General features: G+C 33.2%; 1 protein-coding gene across 8 annotated transcripts in view; it reads left to right on the plus strand.

Moving 5' to 3' along the window:
• Window positions 1-1,584: 1,584 nt before the first annotated feature.
• LOC127876660 (uncharacterized) overlaps window positions 1,585-15,378 on the plus strand; it is a 52,595-nt gene continuing 38,801 nt past the window's right edge. For 2 of the 8 annotated variants that reach the window (XM_052421997.1, XM_052422001.1), the window contains exons 1-5: window positions 1,585-2,059; window positions 3,182-3,259; window positions 10,350-10,456; window positions 11,400-11,598; window positions 11,754-11,864. In XM_052421997.1, coding sequence (XP_052277957.1) covers window positions 1,886-2,059; window positions 3,182-3,259; window positions 10,350-10,456; window positions 11,400-11,598; window positions 11,754-11,864 — 669 coding nt within the window. In that variant the 5' untranslated portion in view covers window positions 1,585-1,885. Of the gene's footprint in view, window positions 2,060-2,105; window positions 2,284-3,181; window positions 3,260-10,349; window positions 10,457-11,169; window positions 11,277-11,399; window positions 11,599-11,753; window positions 11,865-15,378 lie in introns of those variants that run through there. The other 6 variants (XM_052421999.1, XM_052422002.1, XM_052421998.1 and 3 more) reach the window with 5 other exon arrangements.

Genomic DNA, 15,378 nt, shown 5'->3' on the forward strand with positions numbered 1-15,378 from the left:
TGTACTGTAATAATTGCTATGTGTTTCTGGTTAAATTGTACTAAATTATGGTCGTCTTATACTTTATCACAAACACTGTTTAATTTTTTCGGCGTAAGCTGCATAAGCCAGCTTTTCACCCTGACTTGACCTTTGTAAGTGTCCAATAAAATTCAAATAAAATTTCCCGCGGCTAGGTACGAATGAATACACTTCATTTATTCCATTGGCTGATTTGAGTATACCACCAGAACATTGGAAACATATCCGCGTCTTTGTAACACTGTTTTACTGTATGAAACAATTTTATCTCTAATGAAAAGGCTTAATAGATAGAACAGTTTTACACTCAATTCTCGACATCAATACAGTTTGTGCGTACACCTTTTATTTTCAGAGTATTACCAGCGCAAAAGCGTTTATACTTAAAAGGCTATGTTCTCATATTTAGTACTTACTTCCATATTCCTGTCAACATGTTAACATGTAAAAGTATAAAGAGCAGTGGAAGCGAGGCCTCGCTTTAAAGAATTGCATTTCAACCCGCGAGGTTTCGGGTCAAGTCGCGGACATTCAGAGTTTATATACAGGTCATCACCGGAGTTCGCGGTCAGTAAAATAATCGTTATATAATAAAGACGCTATCCGTGAACTAGGTGACCTGGAATTTTCTTTAGACCAGAAATATGTTAAAAGAAGATATTCAGCAATATAATTATGGTATGTCAATAATAGATTCTTAATGTGTTTTCAACAATACAATGATAAATATTATTTTTTAATAAATTTAACAATAATTATTCCACCATATTGCCTAATGTACTAAAGTGATATTATGAGCATGTAACAGTTTATAGGTGTCTATCGCAACCGTTGATTATTTTTGATGTTTCTACTTCATAAACACTTATAGTAATTAATGCAGCATCAACATACTAAAACAATATACCAGAAAGAGAAAAATAATGCATTTGAATATTAACCGTACTTTCGTTTGACAACTGATCATGCGTTTACGAGTTGAACCTAAATTTAGTTTTAGTGCAGATTTGTTCATACGACACAAAGACACAATATTGTTTTACGGATCATTTCGGCTTACAGGACTGGGTGGGTCACGTAAGAATATCGAATATAAAATATATTTTTATAAACAACTGGTAGCAAGGTGAGTTGCAGATAATTGATCAGTAACAACATTTTAACTAACTATTTTGACCTGTTAATTCTTTTCAGCTTAATTCAACAGTGCAAAATGCCCATAATATCACTTTAAGCATGAGCACGATGATTCTCGATACTGTTAATAATCGAATCAAATAGCAATGCCCGACAGACCACTAAAACAGGTTTGTTCTCGTGTGGCCGGTTGACTCATATGTTTAAATTTCACTTCCATTCTTCTTTTGGTTTTCTGTTTTGTATCTATAGGTTTATGACCAGCAATATGTTATAATGTAAAATAAGCCGCGAAAACTCCCTGTAACATCCCGTACTGCGTGTGATGCAGCTAAGAACTGCACAGAAAAAGACATTCGCTATCCTTGATCTCATTCATTAAACTATTTACGCCGTATATCTTTTTTAAAGATATTTCTTGTTAAAAATTAGATACATTTATTGTTCTGTGTGTATCTATTTCGACAAAACATATACAATTAGTTTTGTGTTAATGACTCTTAACCAATATTGAAAACGCCAGAGTAATTTTCATATGTTATGCGTAATTAATTTCAACAAGGAAGGAAATTAACAATAACTCTTGGATATTGCAATGTATTTCCCTTCTGAGTACTTTCGTTTTGAACATATTTCGGATCTAAAACAGCTGCAATAGATCCCTGTCTTGAAAGCATTTCAGATTATTATAGGATTATTTGTTTTATTTGAAGAACATATACTAACAATGGGGAACAGCTCTGGAACGAACGCTCTGAAAGACAGGGCTGTTATTGCTGCGATTGTCGAAGAGAAGAACAAATGGCACGAGACTTTATCAGGAACTAAATATCCGGACATGAGTCTTATCAACGATATGTTATTCTACACACATAAAATGCTACAACGTTATGTACAACAGGTACATTTAAGTTTTCATATCATTCTTATCAGCCAAATATTAAACCGATACGTGAATGGGTTAGAGGAAGTGGTAGGTGAATGGTTCTTGTGTGGGTGGGGTAAGAGGGTTTGTCATGCTTTATAGTGACCACTTAGTATGTTCTAAGCTACACACTTTATGATGCATATCGTTCACCTGATCAAAACGTCGCATCAGAAGAGAAACAAAATGAAAATGAGATAGTAAGTACTGTTTAAGTAGTTTTGAAAAGAAAGAATTTGCGTAATCAGTGGATTTAAATGTGTTGCTTTTTATGACCCAAAAGTAAGGTACTAGTATATAGTTTCTGCATTTCCGTCCATCAGATTTTTGGTTCTGCTCTCTAACCTATCTGAATAATTTTAAAAGCATAACATTTAGGGCAAGTTTAATAAATACCAAATGTCACCAGACACTTTGGTGTTAAGGCCATTGAATTTCTCAAACTATGGCTTTTTAACGATTTCCACTTTCAGCGTCAACTAGTTTTCATCTTATTATCACCAAACTCATGGAAAATGTTAGTAAGCTTAAAATGGAGGCCAAACACAGTTACCAGCCGAATCCCACGGGATCCTTTCGAGTTATTGTCATTTATTTTTTCTAGATATGGCTTTGGAATTAGTTCTGGTACCCAAACGTTCTAATAATGTTTTTTAGCAAAAATGGATGCCAAGGTCGATAACACACAACGTCCGTTCACTTTGAAGTTGTGGCTCTACAATTCCTGAAAATATGAATCTGTGATGAAGTCTGCTCTCTAACACAACCCGTTCAATCTTGTAAGACTTAAACCTAAACGGCTCGCATGAATACACACTCCCGTATGAAAGCCGTCCCTAAAAAATGCTTCAAATGAACATTCGTTATTTTACTTCTTGCAATCATTTAGGTCAGTGAATACAGGGTTTGCTGTCTCAAAGCAATGTGTCAACAGTTTGCAAGTTGAATTAAAGTGATTTTTTTTGACGAATTTTAAGATAATCATTACATAGAAATTATCAAATTATTGAGGTTTTGCGTCATGCATAATTCCAGTAGCTAAGTGATCATGCTGATCTGTGGACAATATAAATAGCCGATCTTTGTGTTTACTTTCAGACGCCAGCAATGGTCAATCAAGCCTCGTCTCATCGAGACAGTAATTTCAGTTTAAGTACCGACAGAATGTCTGATGAGGTAAACTATGCCAAATATTATTTTTGACGTTATGTTGATGTATGCTATTTGTCTGTATGGTTGTATTTTTAAAAAAATCAATAATTACACACCCCCCCCCCTCAAATAATTAACAGTGTGTAAATTTAAAATCATTTAATGGAATATTTATCAAATAACAAGTGTTAAAAGGCCTGACGCCTTTCACATTTAGCCGACTATCATGAAATGCGTGTTCAATGAATACTAAATAAATATTTTATAGTAAATTATAATTAAAAAATTAAAAAAATACAATTTTATTTTCTATGCACAATAAACCTCGCATTGCACACGAATGACATAATCAATTGCCGTTTGTTTTGCACCCTTATATATTACATGTTCAGACTTAGAAACGTATTTGAGATCTACTCCCTGGCAGGGACTAACAGATGCTATCTGTGTGAACAAACTTAGTAGTTGACAGGTATCATGCAAACCCGAATTATACATGCCATCAAGTAAAATGCGTGATATCATATTTTCATCTTACAGTCTTTGTGAATCGAAATCATTGATTACAAGGAAGAGAATTTAATGGAATATTTATCAAATAACAAGTGTTAAAAGGCCTAATAACTTTCACATTTAGACCACTATATATATCCTGAAATTCGTGCTCAATGAAAACTAACTAAATATTTTAAAGTCAATTTATATAAAAATACAAACAATACAAGTTTATATTCTATGCACAATAAATCGCACATTGCACACGAATGACAATCAAATGCCGTTTGTTTTGTGCTCTCGTATATTTAAATGTTCAGACTTAGAAACGTATTTAAAATTGACTCACTCGCAGGGACTAACAGATGCTATCTGTGTGAACAAACTTATAGTTGACAGGTATCATGCAAACTCGAATTATACATGGGGCCGTCCATAAAGTATGTCACGCTCCAGTAGGGAGGAGGGGGTGTAAGAAAGTGTGACAGTTTGTGACATGGGATAGGGGGGTGGTCAGGCCACATGTGACGTCACACATTATTTTTTAAAATTGTATTTCTTATTTTTTATTGTTTGTTTTAGTTGAATTTAATAGCTTTAAAAATAATTTTCAATGATTTGGTGAAACATTTTACTTAGTTTTATGTCAAATTATCATGAAATAAGTATCTCCTGAGTGTGGTGTTCACGATTCCTCTCGCTAGGAGAGTTGCTGTTGCGAAGCCTTGTTTTATGTTTAGCCTTGCTTTCGTCATGCCGCAAGTACTATTATTTCTATGTTTTCCGCTGCATAAACATCTTTCCTATGTAAAAAATATTGCATAATTCGAATATTATCTTAAACTTGACCTCACCTATTGTAAATGCAACAGATAAATGATGTTTATAACATAATTGTCAAGTCGAATTTTTACAATTTTTGTTTTCAAATTCAAATCTAGATTTAGTTACTGCATCACTGAAGAACTGTGACAACTGTTGACAATTAACTAGACTACTATTAAAGTCATTTTAATATTGTGATTTTTAGTGTATTTTTTTAAGTGGAAATTTATATGTTAATACCGTTTATAGTGAAGCGTGTTTTAGCTTAAACTTGTATAAAGTATTCATTTAAAAAAAGGTTCGAAAGTGTGACATACTTTAGGGGGGGGAGGTGCCGAGATATGTGACAGTTTGTGACAGGGGGAGGGAGGGGGTTAAAAATTGTCAAAAATAGCGTGACACATTTTATGGACGGCCCCTATGTCATCAAGTAAACTGTGTGATATAATATGTTCACATTAAAGCCTTTGGGAATCGAAATCTTCGATTACAGAGGTCATCATGTTACTTTTTGAATTTGCTGTACATTAGATTTTGATGTCCTGTTGTTGAATTGATTACCATATTTAGTTTATGGTACTGATATTTGTCATGCCATGCTTTATTATTGTGAATGTACGTCTAAAAGGAACACGTTTATGTTCAAATTCATTCGATAGAGAAAATTTATGGTTAATGATTTCTATATGTGATATGTTTTAGTGCATTTTACACCAATTGACATATAATAATTTAAAAATGATAACATTCACTTCATAAATGTATTCATGAATCTAACAATACAATACAAACAGTAGTATTTCAAATAATTTGTGAAAATCCGCTTTAGTGTGAACTTGTGATAAATGCATCGTAAATTCCCTGTGAAAAAATGTTATGGTCTGTAGTGTCGAACCCGGCTCGAGGCCGATTACTTAGATTATAATGACTACCAAATCACAAAGATTTACAATTGTCAATGGACCATTTGCATAATAACTGTGAAACATGGGGATTAGAAGTGAACACTGCGAAGACAAAAGTTGTAGCATTTCGCAAGCGAGGTGGTTTAAAACATAATGAAAAATGGATATATGCTGATGAATACTTGGATGTTGTTAATGACTTTAACTATTTAGGTGTTACATTGAATTACACTGGTAATTTTAATCTTAATTCTCAGACGTTATATGGAAAAGGCTTAAAAGCATTGAATAATTTATTGTCAAATCTGAAAAAATACGAATGTAAACCAAGAGTAGCACTGCAGTTATTTGATGCTTTTGTTTCTCCTATTATTACGTATGGGTGTGAAATATGGGGGTTTACCAAATCATCACAGTTAGAAAGGCTGCATTTAAAATTTTGCAAAGCTACGCTTGGTGTTAAACAATCTACAGCTAATGTAGCTGTTTACGGTGAACTGGGTAGATACCCATTGTATATAAACCGATACGTACGTATTATAAAATACTGGTTAAAGTTAAAGGATAGTGATAACATTATTACCAAGTCAGTTGTTAAAGATGCTGTGTGCGATGTTAGTATAAATAGAACAAATTGGTTTAGTAAAGTTAAAAACCTTCTTACACGTTACGGTTTTTACTATGTTTGGTGTAGTGACATACCTATAAATACCAACCAGTTTATTTGTACATTTCGGCAAAGGCTAATTGATGAATATTTGCAACAATGGCAAGAAAATGTTACAGATAGTGGAGTTTTAACTTTGTATAAAACACTTAACCTGTCACATGGATTTGAATCTTATCTAGATCTCATTTTGTCGAGAGATCTCAGAGTTGTATTTACGAAATTACGTATATGTTCCCATAACTTGAGAATACACACTGGTAGATACGAAAAATTGGATAGACATTTACGTATTTGTCAAATCTGCTCTACAAATGAGATCGAGGACGAATTTCATTTGATGTTTAAATGTACAGCATATGCTCATTTAAGACCAATTTATTTAAAACATTATTATAGAAATAGACCTAGTATGTTTAAGTTGATACAACTGTTTAATACAAACAACAAATCTGATTTGTTTATGTTAAGTAAATATATATCTGAAGCTTTTAAAATTCGCAACGTAGCATTGACGGATTTATAACACTGGTCATTGTATACAAGACTCAAGACTAGTCATTGAAAGAATACATTACAATAACAGCTAGTTATTTGATTATAAGCTATCTTTGTTCCAACAATACATATTTATTACCATATGAAATTAATCATTGTACCAAATAAGCATGAATATTGATTGTATATAAGTTCATCCTGTTAAATAGATTTGTTAAATAATGACCCATACTTCATTGTATAATCTTGTTGTATTAATCATTATATGTATGCATATATATATAACACAAAAAACTGTAAAGTGTACGTGAATAAAATATGTTCATGTTCATGTTCATGTTCACAAAAGACACCATTGAAGGTTTCCAAATTTTTTTAAGACGTACGCGGCAGTTTTAATGCAAATTTTGCTCCATTTAGAATTTGATAATTTTTGGTATTTAGGTAGAACCATCTGTTGTGGATAGAAAAGTAAAATAAAAATCATTGGTCACCAGTGTTGTTCATTATTTATTCGCACATGAACAACAAGCATATTTCAGCACAATAACAATTCACCAATAAGGTAATAACATACAAACTAGAGTAAATTAATGAGAAAAGAGTTGAAAACAACCTCTAGTTTTCACAAAATATGTATAATGATTTAATTTGACTGCAAATTATTTTTTTTAACATGAATCCATTGATTCATGTTTTTTTTATCAATTTTAAAACATAAACAAAAACAACAGAATTTCACATTTGAAAATAAATAAAAATGCATCAAAGTCATTTTTATTTTAACATCACTTCCTCCACCAAGATTTTTTCCAAATTTACCTTAATGTTTAATGCGTTATGACTTAGTACAAATATAAAAAGAAAAAAATAGGTCACCAGGGTCGTTTGTTCACAAATGCAGTTTAACTGCATGTATTAAAATACAATTTAAAAACACAGCGAACCCCATGTAGACTGCATTTGTGAACAAACGACCCTGGTATAACATTCATTCATACTTCATCACATTATAACAATACATGTCACTTAATCTGTTGTTTCGAAAGCACAACATAAATCAAACATTGCACCCTGAAAAACAATCCCGCTATTCACAACTTGTTGACACTAGGTCTGAGGTGCGATAAGCCAACCCTGAGCGGTTTAGAGAGGTACAATTACGTATGGAATAACCTAATTTTGATCCAAAGAATGACCGGTATTCGGAATTGAGGGGATTCCGGTCTTGAGGAGATATTTTACGCATGGTTTTATATGAAAAAATTTGGGACCGGACAATTTGTCCGGTTTAGAGAGGATTCCGGTATAGAGAGGATCCGGTTTAGAGGGTTTCTACTGTAGCAATATGAGTAAAAGAATAATAATACAGTAAATAACTGAAAACAAGATGTATACACTATATAAAAAAGGCCGTCCAACAGATTTAGGCATGTAGTGAAGATTGTCATTAAATACTTAAAATGCTTTATATTGGTAAATTTAAACATTTTAACTAAAAATCTTCAGTAAAAAAAACACAAGAATACAATTTAAAAAACGGAAAAAAGTAACCCTCAACAGGGCTCGAACCACTGACCCCTGGATTCCTGGAGTAAAAAGCCTCCCGCCTAGACCACTCGACCATCCACGCTCATGTTTACATCATACATATTTTTAGCTATATAAGCAATCCTCGCAGTTTTCCAAAATATCGTTTCGCGTCGATACGACGCTTTATCTGTTGTACGGCCCCATATCAAAGATATTTAATTTTCATGGACAAATGCTGTCAATTTTTTTACATTGCGTTCATTTTAAGCATGTTTTGTTCTTCTTTCGTTCTAACATTGTTTACATTTCTTTTTTATCCGCTTATCCGAAATATATTGCACTTATTTCGCAACCGGTGTTTCAGTAAAAAAAATATTTGCGTGAAACTAAACTGCCGCGTACGTCCTTAAGCGCCCTCTATACATGTTCATATCAGGGGATGCAACTCTAATAATAATCCTTGTAATAGTATAACAGAATTACTTCCCTTAGACCATTACTCATAATATGATACGATACTACATGGTCGAAAAGAACTTTAAGCAAAATAGTATGCGGTTATGTCCATGACATTTTTATTTTAATTCATTTAACACGCAAACATTTTGCAACTCAAAAACGCGTCACTTAATTACCCGAGCAAGTATAACACTAATACATGATTTTTCTTTATCCACTATCCCATTTGTTAATTCGAGCTACAAAATTGTGAAAAAATATTTTTGGGCTTTTTGAATGGTACCGTTTAATGGAAGACAAAAGTGGTGCAACAAATCACTGTACACCCATACTTACCATTTTACGGATATCCCTAACAATAGAATCCAACCATGTGGATGTTGGCGCATAAAGAAGAATGATATCTGAGGGCTGAATTTCTTAAACATTATTTTTTATGACACGAACTATCTCTACAATTTTTCCTATGCAACAACACTTACAGTTGAATTATCATTTTACTTCTCCGTTTTGGAAACCCATTTCAACATCATTTTGTTTTCATATTTAATATACCTTGCAAGTATTTCAGAGCCAGCAGTCGTGTACGTGTTACACGGCTTGGGAAACGGAAACAAGTTTTTTTTTTAATTTGCCTCTCACACTTCAATACGATTATTATAATGACAATATTTACAAAGAATAGTAAGCACATGTATTTTTCACATCTGAGAAATTGTGGTACTGACGCAATCAATAAAACATACATTGACATATCTGTATGTAGTTAAAACGTTCACTTGGGGAAAATGTCAACAAAACGAAATTGCTACTAATTATTCATATGACACACAACTGATTTTATTTGTTCAGATTATCATAATAGTGCTTTATAATATTTCCATTTCTCTTTAAAGAAAAACAAATATTTCATGTTAATATTGCATCTCTCAGAGTAAAATTATATTTTTAATCTTTGCATTAATACATTTAAATTAAACAGGTTTTTATTGTACTCCCATTATTGGGATGAATACGTTGAAATGAGTCAGGTTGCATTTCGGAGATCGATCCTGTAATTGATAGAGTTCAATGACTCAGACCATAATTACAATAGCCATGCATGTCATATTGATGATGGTATGTTGTCCTGACTTTAACTGCTAAGAACATAAATTGCATTATAAAGTAGCATATTCTCAATATAGTACAAATATAGTACAACTAATAATACACACATTAATAATATTACAATGGACTCATTCGAATTACCAGTGAGAAAAGTATCTTGGAAATGAAGAACAAAATGGTAAAATCATAATGCGGTAAAGCCCGTCATGTTAAATGTTCATGAAGAATATATAAAAGACACGTTCAGACTAACATGCCAGCTAGTACCAGTCTAAACTTGCAGTAAAATAATAATAATAATAATAATAATAATTAAATAAATGGCTGAAAGTATTCGCATAGACAATTTACACATTGCTTGCTGTGTCGATATCTTTAATAAACTACAATAATAGAAATCCTGAAATGATAAATATCGAATCAAATGTTTAAATAATGCACATGTATATGACTGCGCCGTGTTCTAGTCCCCCCTCCCCAACAACAAAAACCCAACAGTTTGCCAGTCACTCAAAGGAAATTGAAAGCTATCTATCGTTTTATTCGATATTTTTCTAATTATTTAATTCAGTTTCCATGCGTTCAAGAGTTCTATGATACGTATAATACTTTTACGTTACAGATTCATTCGACATCCGTTGAAATACAAACTGACCCGGATAAGCGTACGATTGAATTGAAAGAGAACTTAATCAAGTTACAAACCGAGAAGGACGAATTAACACTGAGGTAAATAGTATATTTATATTCCACTTAGTGCATAACTTACAAGTGCATCCATTACATTCAACCATACTCATGTAAACTTTTAATATAATGCATTATTAATATAACGACCGTAGGCTAAGCAAAGTTGTTGGCGATCTAAGTGACAAGAAGATACCAACAAAACTAGGAGAGGTGTGCGGAGAGTTATACGACAACGAATGGACGGATGCATATGAAGCGCTTACGAAATCCGGATACAACGACACAGAGGCTATAGCAACTCTGTTTGAGACATTAAAGGTACACATTCGTACTCAAAATATAATATATTCATTCATAACAAATATGCAAGGAAAACTTGTTGGCGAGAAGACGATGAAGGACAACACTAACATAACTAATCTCAGTGACAAGAATAGACCAACAAAACTAGGAGAGGTATATGCGTATTCGCATCGACAATTTACACATTGCTTGCTGTGTCGATATCTTTAATAAACTACAATAGAAATCCTGAAATGATAAATATCAAATCAAATGTTAAAATAATGCATATGTTTATGACTGCGCCGTTTTCAAGTCTCTCCGCCCCCACAACAAAAACCCAACACTTTGCCAGTCACTCAACTGATTGAAAGCTATATATCGTTTTATTCGATTATTTTTCTAATTATTTAATTCAGTTTCCATGCGTTCAAGAGTTCTATGATACGTATAATACTTTTACGTTACAGATTCATTCGACATCCGTTGAAATACAAACTGACCCGGATAAGCGTACGATTGAATTGAAAGAGAACTTAATCAAGTTACAAACCGAGAAGGACGAATTAACACTGAGGTAACTTGTATATTTATATTCCACTTAGTACATAATTGATAAGTGCATCCATTACATTCAATCATACACTGAACTGTTTATGTAAACGTTTAATATAATGTATTATTAATATAACGACCGTAGGCTAAGCAAAGTTGTTGGCGAGAAGCTGATGAAAGACAACCCTAACATAACTGACCTAAGTGACAAGAATAGACCAACAAAACTAGGAGAGATGTACACAGAATTATACGACAACGAATGGACGGATGCATATGAAGCGCTAACGCAATCAGGATACAGAGACAGAGAAGCTATAGAAACTCTGTTTGAGACATTAAAGGTACACATTCGTACTCAAAATATAATATATTTATTAATAACCAATATCCAAGAAAAATTTACATTTTATGATGACTATGATTTTATAAATGGATAGTTCAAACTATTCCAATGTCCTTATAAATAAAAAAAAATTCTGTTGATGGTTTATTGCAGGGTTGTTTCGAGTTCTGTCAGTCAAAGGCCGATCAGCTCGTGGAGTCCACTGTGAAAGCAGCTGCAAACGTCCTTTTCCAAGAAGTCCAGGAACAAATGAAAGACCAGAAGGTTTTATTTACATCTTTGTTTCTTTAAGTGTATTTTAAAGATAAGTTATATTAGAACACACATTACAAGTATTTATGTATACTAAAAACCTTTTCAGAAATGGAGTCAGACGTCAGCAGTAGTGTCCAAGGTATGTTACTTTTCTATAATTATATTATCATACACGCAAATTAACTTCAAATAATACAATAATTAATTGACATTTTATTTGTTTGTTATAGCCTCGATTCAGCGAGTGTATTATATATTTCTTGATATGGTTAAGTTGCTACGGTTAAAACTATGCCTTTTTTCAGCAGGATAATCGTCCCGATGTTGGTGTGGCGAACAAGTTTTTGTTAAAACCGTGGAGCCTTCAGCGCAGGTGGAAATACACAAAGTCAGGCGAGACACAGCACTCATTTGAAGTGTTAGGCACCGTAAGTTCCCTGAATATTTCTACTACTACATTCATAACTAGATCTCGCGTATCGGGACTATATATTGCGAGCTTTTTAGGATATGGTTAATTGTTATGTCTTGTCTTTATTTAACATTTGTTTGATTTGCGCTTAATAATGAAAACATTTGATACCGGTCAACAATCAATGATTAAATTAATAAATTATCATTCTGCTTATTTTATTCTCTGCAATTGAAATGATGGCACAAAATTATGAACATCTAAACATAAACTCACATTCGTACAATACAATCACTATATATTATATATGTTAATTGTTGAATGCAGATATATCAGCAACAATTCTTTGAAGAAGAACTGAAAAGAATGCGAAAACAGATGTCACTTGTCCTAATTCAAGAGGTGCAGAATGTAAGTTATGAGAGGCAATAAGTGTATCCATTGTTTTAGGAAATGAATTTAATGAGAATCTATAAGCATTTCCATTGTGGCACAGAACGTTAGCTATGGACAGCTTTAAGTATATTTATTGTGGCACAGAATGTAAGCTACGACCAGCAATAACTATATTAATTTTGGTACTTTATGTACGAATGCAAGCTATTATCAGCTATAGGTATATTCACTGTGGCTCAGATTGTAAGCTTGAGCAGCTATAAGTAGATTTTATGCATTGTGGTACAGGCAATAAGATATGCGCAGCTATAGGTATATGTACTGTGGCTCAGATTGTAAGCTTTGAACAGCTGAAAGTATATACATTGTGGTAAAGAATGTAAGGTCTGTGCAACTACAAGTATATTAAGTGTGGCACATAATGTAAACTATGAACGCTATAAGTATATCCAGTGTTGTACGAAACGGAAGCTATAAGCAGAAATAAATATATCCATTTGTGCCACAGAATGTAAGCTATAAGAAGCAATAAGTAATATTCATTGTTGCATAGAATGAAATATATGAGCTGCTATAAGTATAATCCATTGTGGCAGAGAACGTGAGCTTTGAGCAGCTATAGGTATATCCATTGTGTCACAGAATGAGAGCTTTGAGCAGCTAAAGGTATATCCATTGTGTCACAGAATGAGAGCTTTGAGCAGCTATAGGTATATCCATTGTGTCACAGAATGAGAGCTTTGAGCAGCTATAGGTATATCCATTGTGTCACAGAATGAGAGCTTTGAGCAGCTATAGGTATATCCATTGTGTCACAGAATGAGAGCTTTGAGCAGCTATAGGTATATTCATTGTGGGCACAAAATGTGAGCTTTGAGCAGCTATAGGTATTTCCAGTATGGCAAAGAATGTAAGCTTTGAGCAGCTACCGGTTTATCAATTGTAATACTGGATGTACAAATGTAAGCAACGAACAGCTACATGTATAGGTATATCCAATGTGGCTCAGAATCTGAGCTTTGAGCAGCTATACGTATATCCCGTGTGGTACAGACAGTACGATATTAACAGCTATAGGTGTATCCACTGTGGCTCAGAATGTAAGCTTTGACTAGCTATACGCATGTCCATTGTGGTACAGACAGTACGATATGAGCAGCTTAAAGTATGTCCAACGTAGTACATGAATGAAAGTTATAAGCAGCATTAAGTATGTCCATTTTGGTACAGATAGCAAGCTTTGAGCAGCTATGAGTATATCGTTGTCGCATAGAATGTAAACTAATGATAAGCTTAACGTATATTTATAGTGGTACTGGATGTTATCTATGCGCAGCGATACATGTATCCATTTTCGCACAGAATGAAAGCTATTAAAGCGTTTAGTTTATCCAGTGTGTTACAAAATGTAAGCTATACGCAACAATTAGTATATCCATCGTGGTACAGAATGTCAGCTATGGGTAGCTATACGAATGTCTATTGTTTAATGTTACAGCGATGTGCATTTACTGCTTATGAATGCTTTGTTTCTTAGCGTTGTTCCTTACATGTACCCGTAAATGTATTGCGTAAAAAACGGGCTGATAAATAATATACATTTATAATGTGAGATTTGTTTGATTGTATGTGTAACTGTTTAAAAATATTTATTACTCAAAAATATTAAGCATATATTTGGTTCTTATTAATTCAAAAGCAGAAAGTCTTACGGAGTTTAGGCAGTATGCATATTCTTCAAATGGAGATGTAAATCTATTGCAGATTCATGTCAGCAAACATATTTACATTCGAAATTATTTGGCTCGAATTCCGGATGGCTCGAACTTTTCTTGTCGGTCCCGGCGATTTCGAGCCACCAGGTTTCGGCTGTATATTTTTTTGGCACAGAATGAATGTAAGCTTTAGCAGCTATAAGTATATCTATTATGGCACAGAATGTAAGCTTCGAGAAGCTATAGGTATATCCATTATGGCACATTAATTTTAGCTATGAACGCTATAAGTATATCCATTGTGGTAAAAATGTAAGATACTGAGCAGCTTTTAGTATATCCATTGTGGCACAGAATGTAAGCTTTGAGCAGCTATAGGTATATCCATTGTTGCTCAGAAATGTAAGCTATGAGCTATGGTAGGTACATCCATTGTAGCACAGAATTGTAAGCTATTAACGCTTGAAGTATATTCATGGTGAAAAAGAATGAAAGCTTTGAGCAGCTATAGCTTTATACATTGTGGCACAGAATATGATGTGTGATCAGCTGTACGCATAATCATTATGGTACATAATATAAGCTATGGACAGCTACAATAATATTCATTCTGGATATAGTATAAGATATGATAAGCTATAAGGTAATGTATATACATTGTGGTACATAATGTAAGAAATTAGCAGCTTTCAGTATATTAATTGTTAATACATCGCTGTAAATAAAACCTGGCGAAAACAAAAAACACACGCAAACATGACCATGTCATTACATTTTATCTAAGTTTGAGTCAATAATGATAATGTTCAGAAGGATGTTGTTCAGTACGTGGTTATTTACGTATTATTAGCTTTAGCTGGTTTCAACCTGCAAGCAATACGTTGAGTTATATTTAATTAATGATAATTACAATCTGAACACATAATTTCCTGACATAATCGTAATTACTCGTTCCCATGTTTATTCAGGCATTTCTGAAGACTTATTGGGACAATCAGTG

This window comes from Dreissena polymorpha, chromosome 4, assembly GCF_020536995.1.
Source record: "Dreissena polymorpha isolate Duluth1 chromosome 4, UMN_Dpol_1.0, whole genome shotgun sequence".
NCBI lineage: Eukaryota > Metazoa > Mollusca > Bivalvia > Myida > Dreissenidae > Dreissena > Dreissena polymorpha.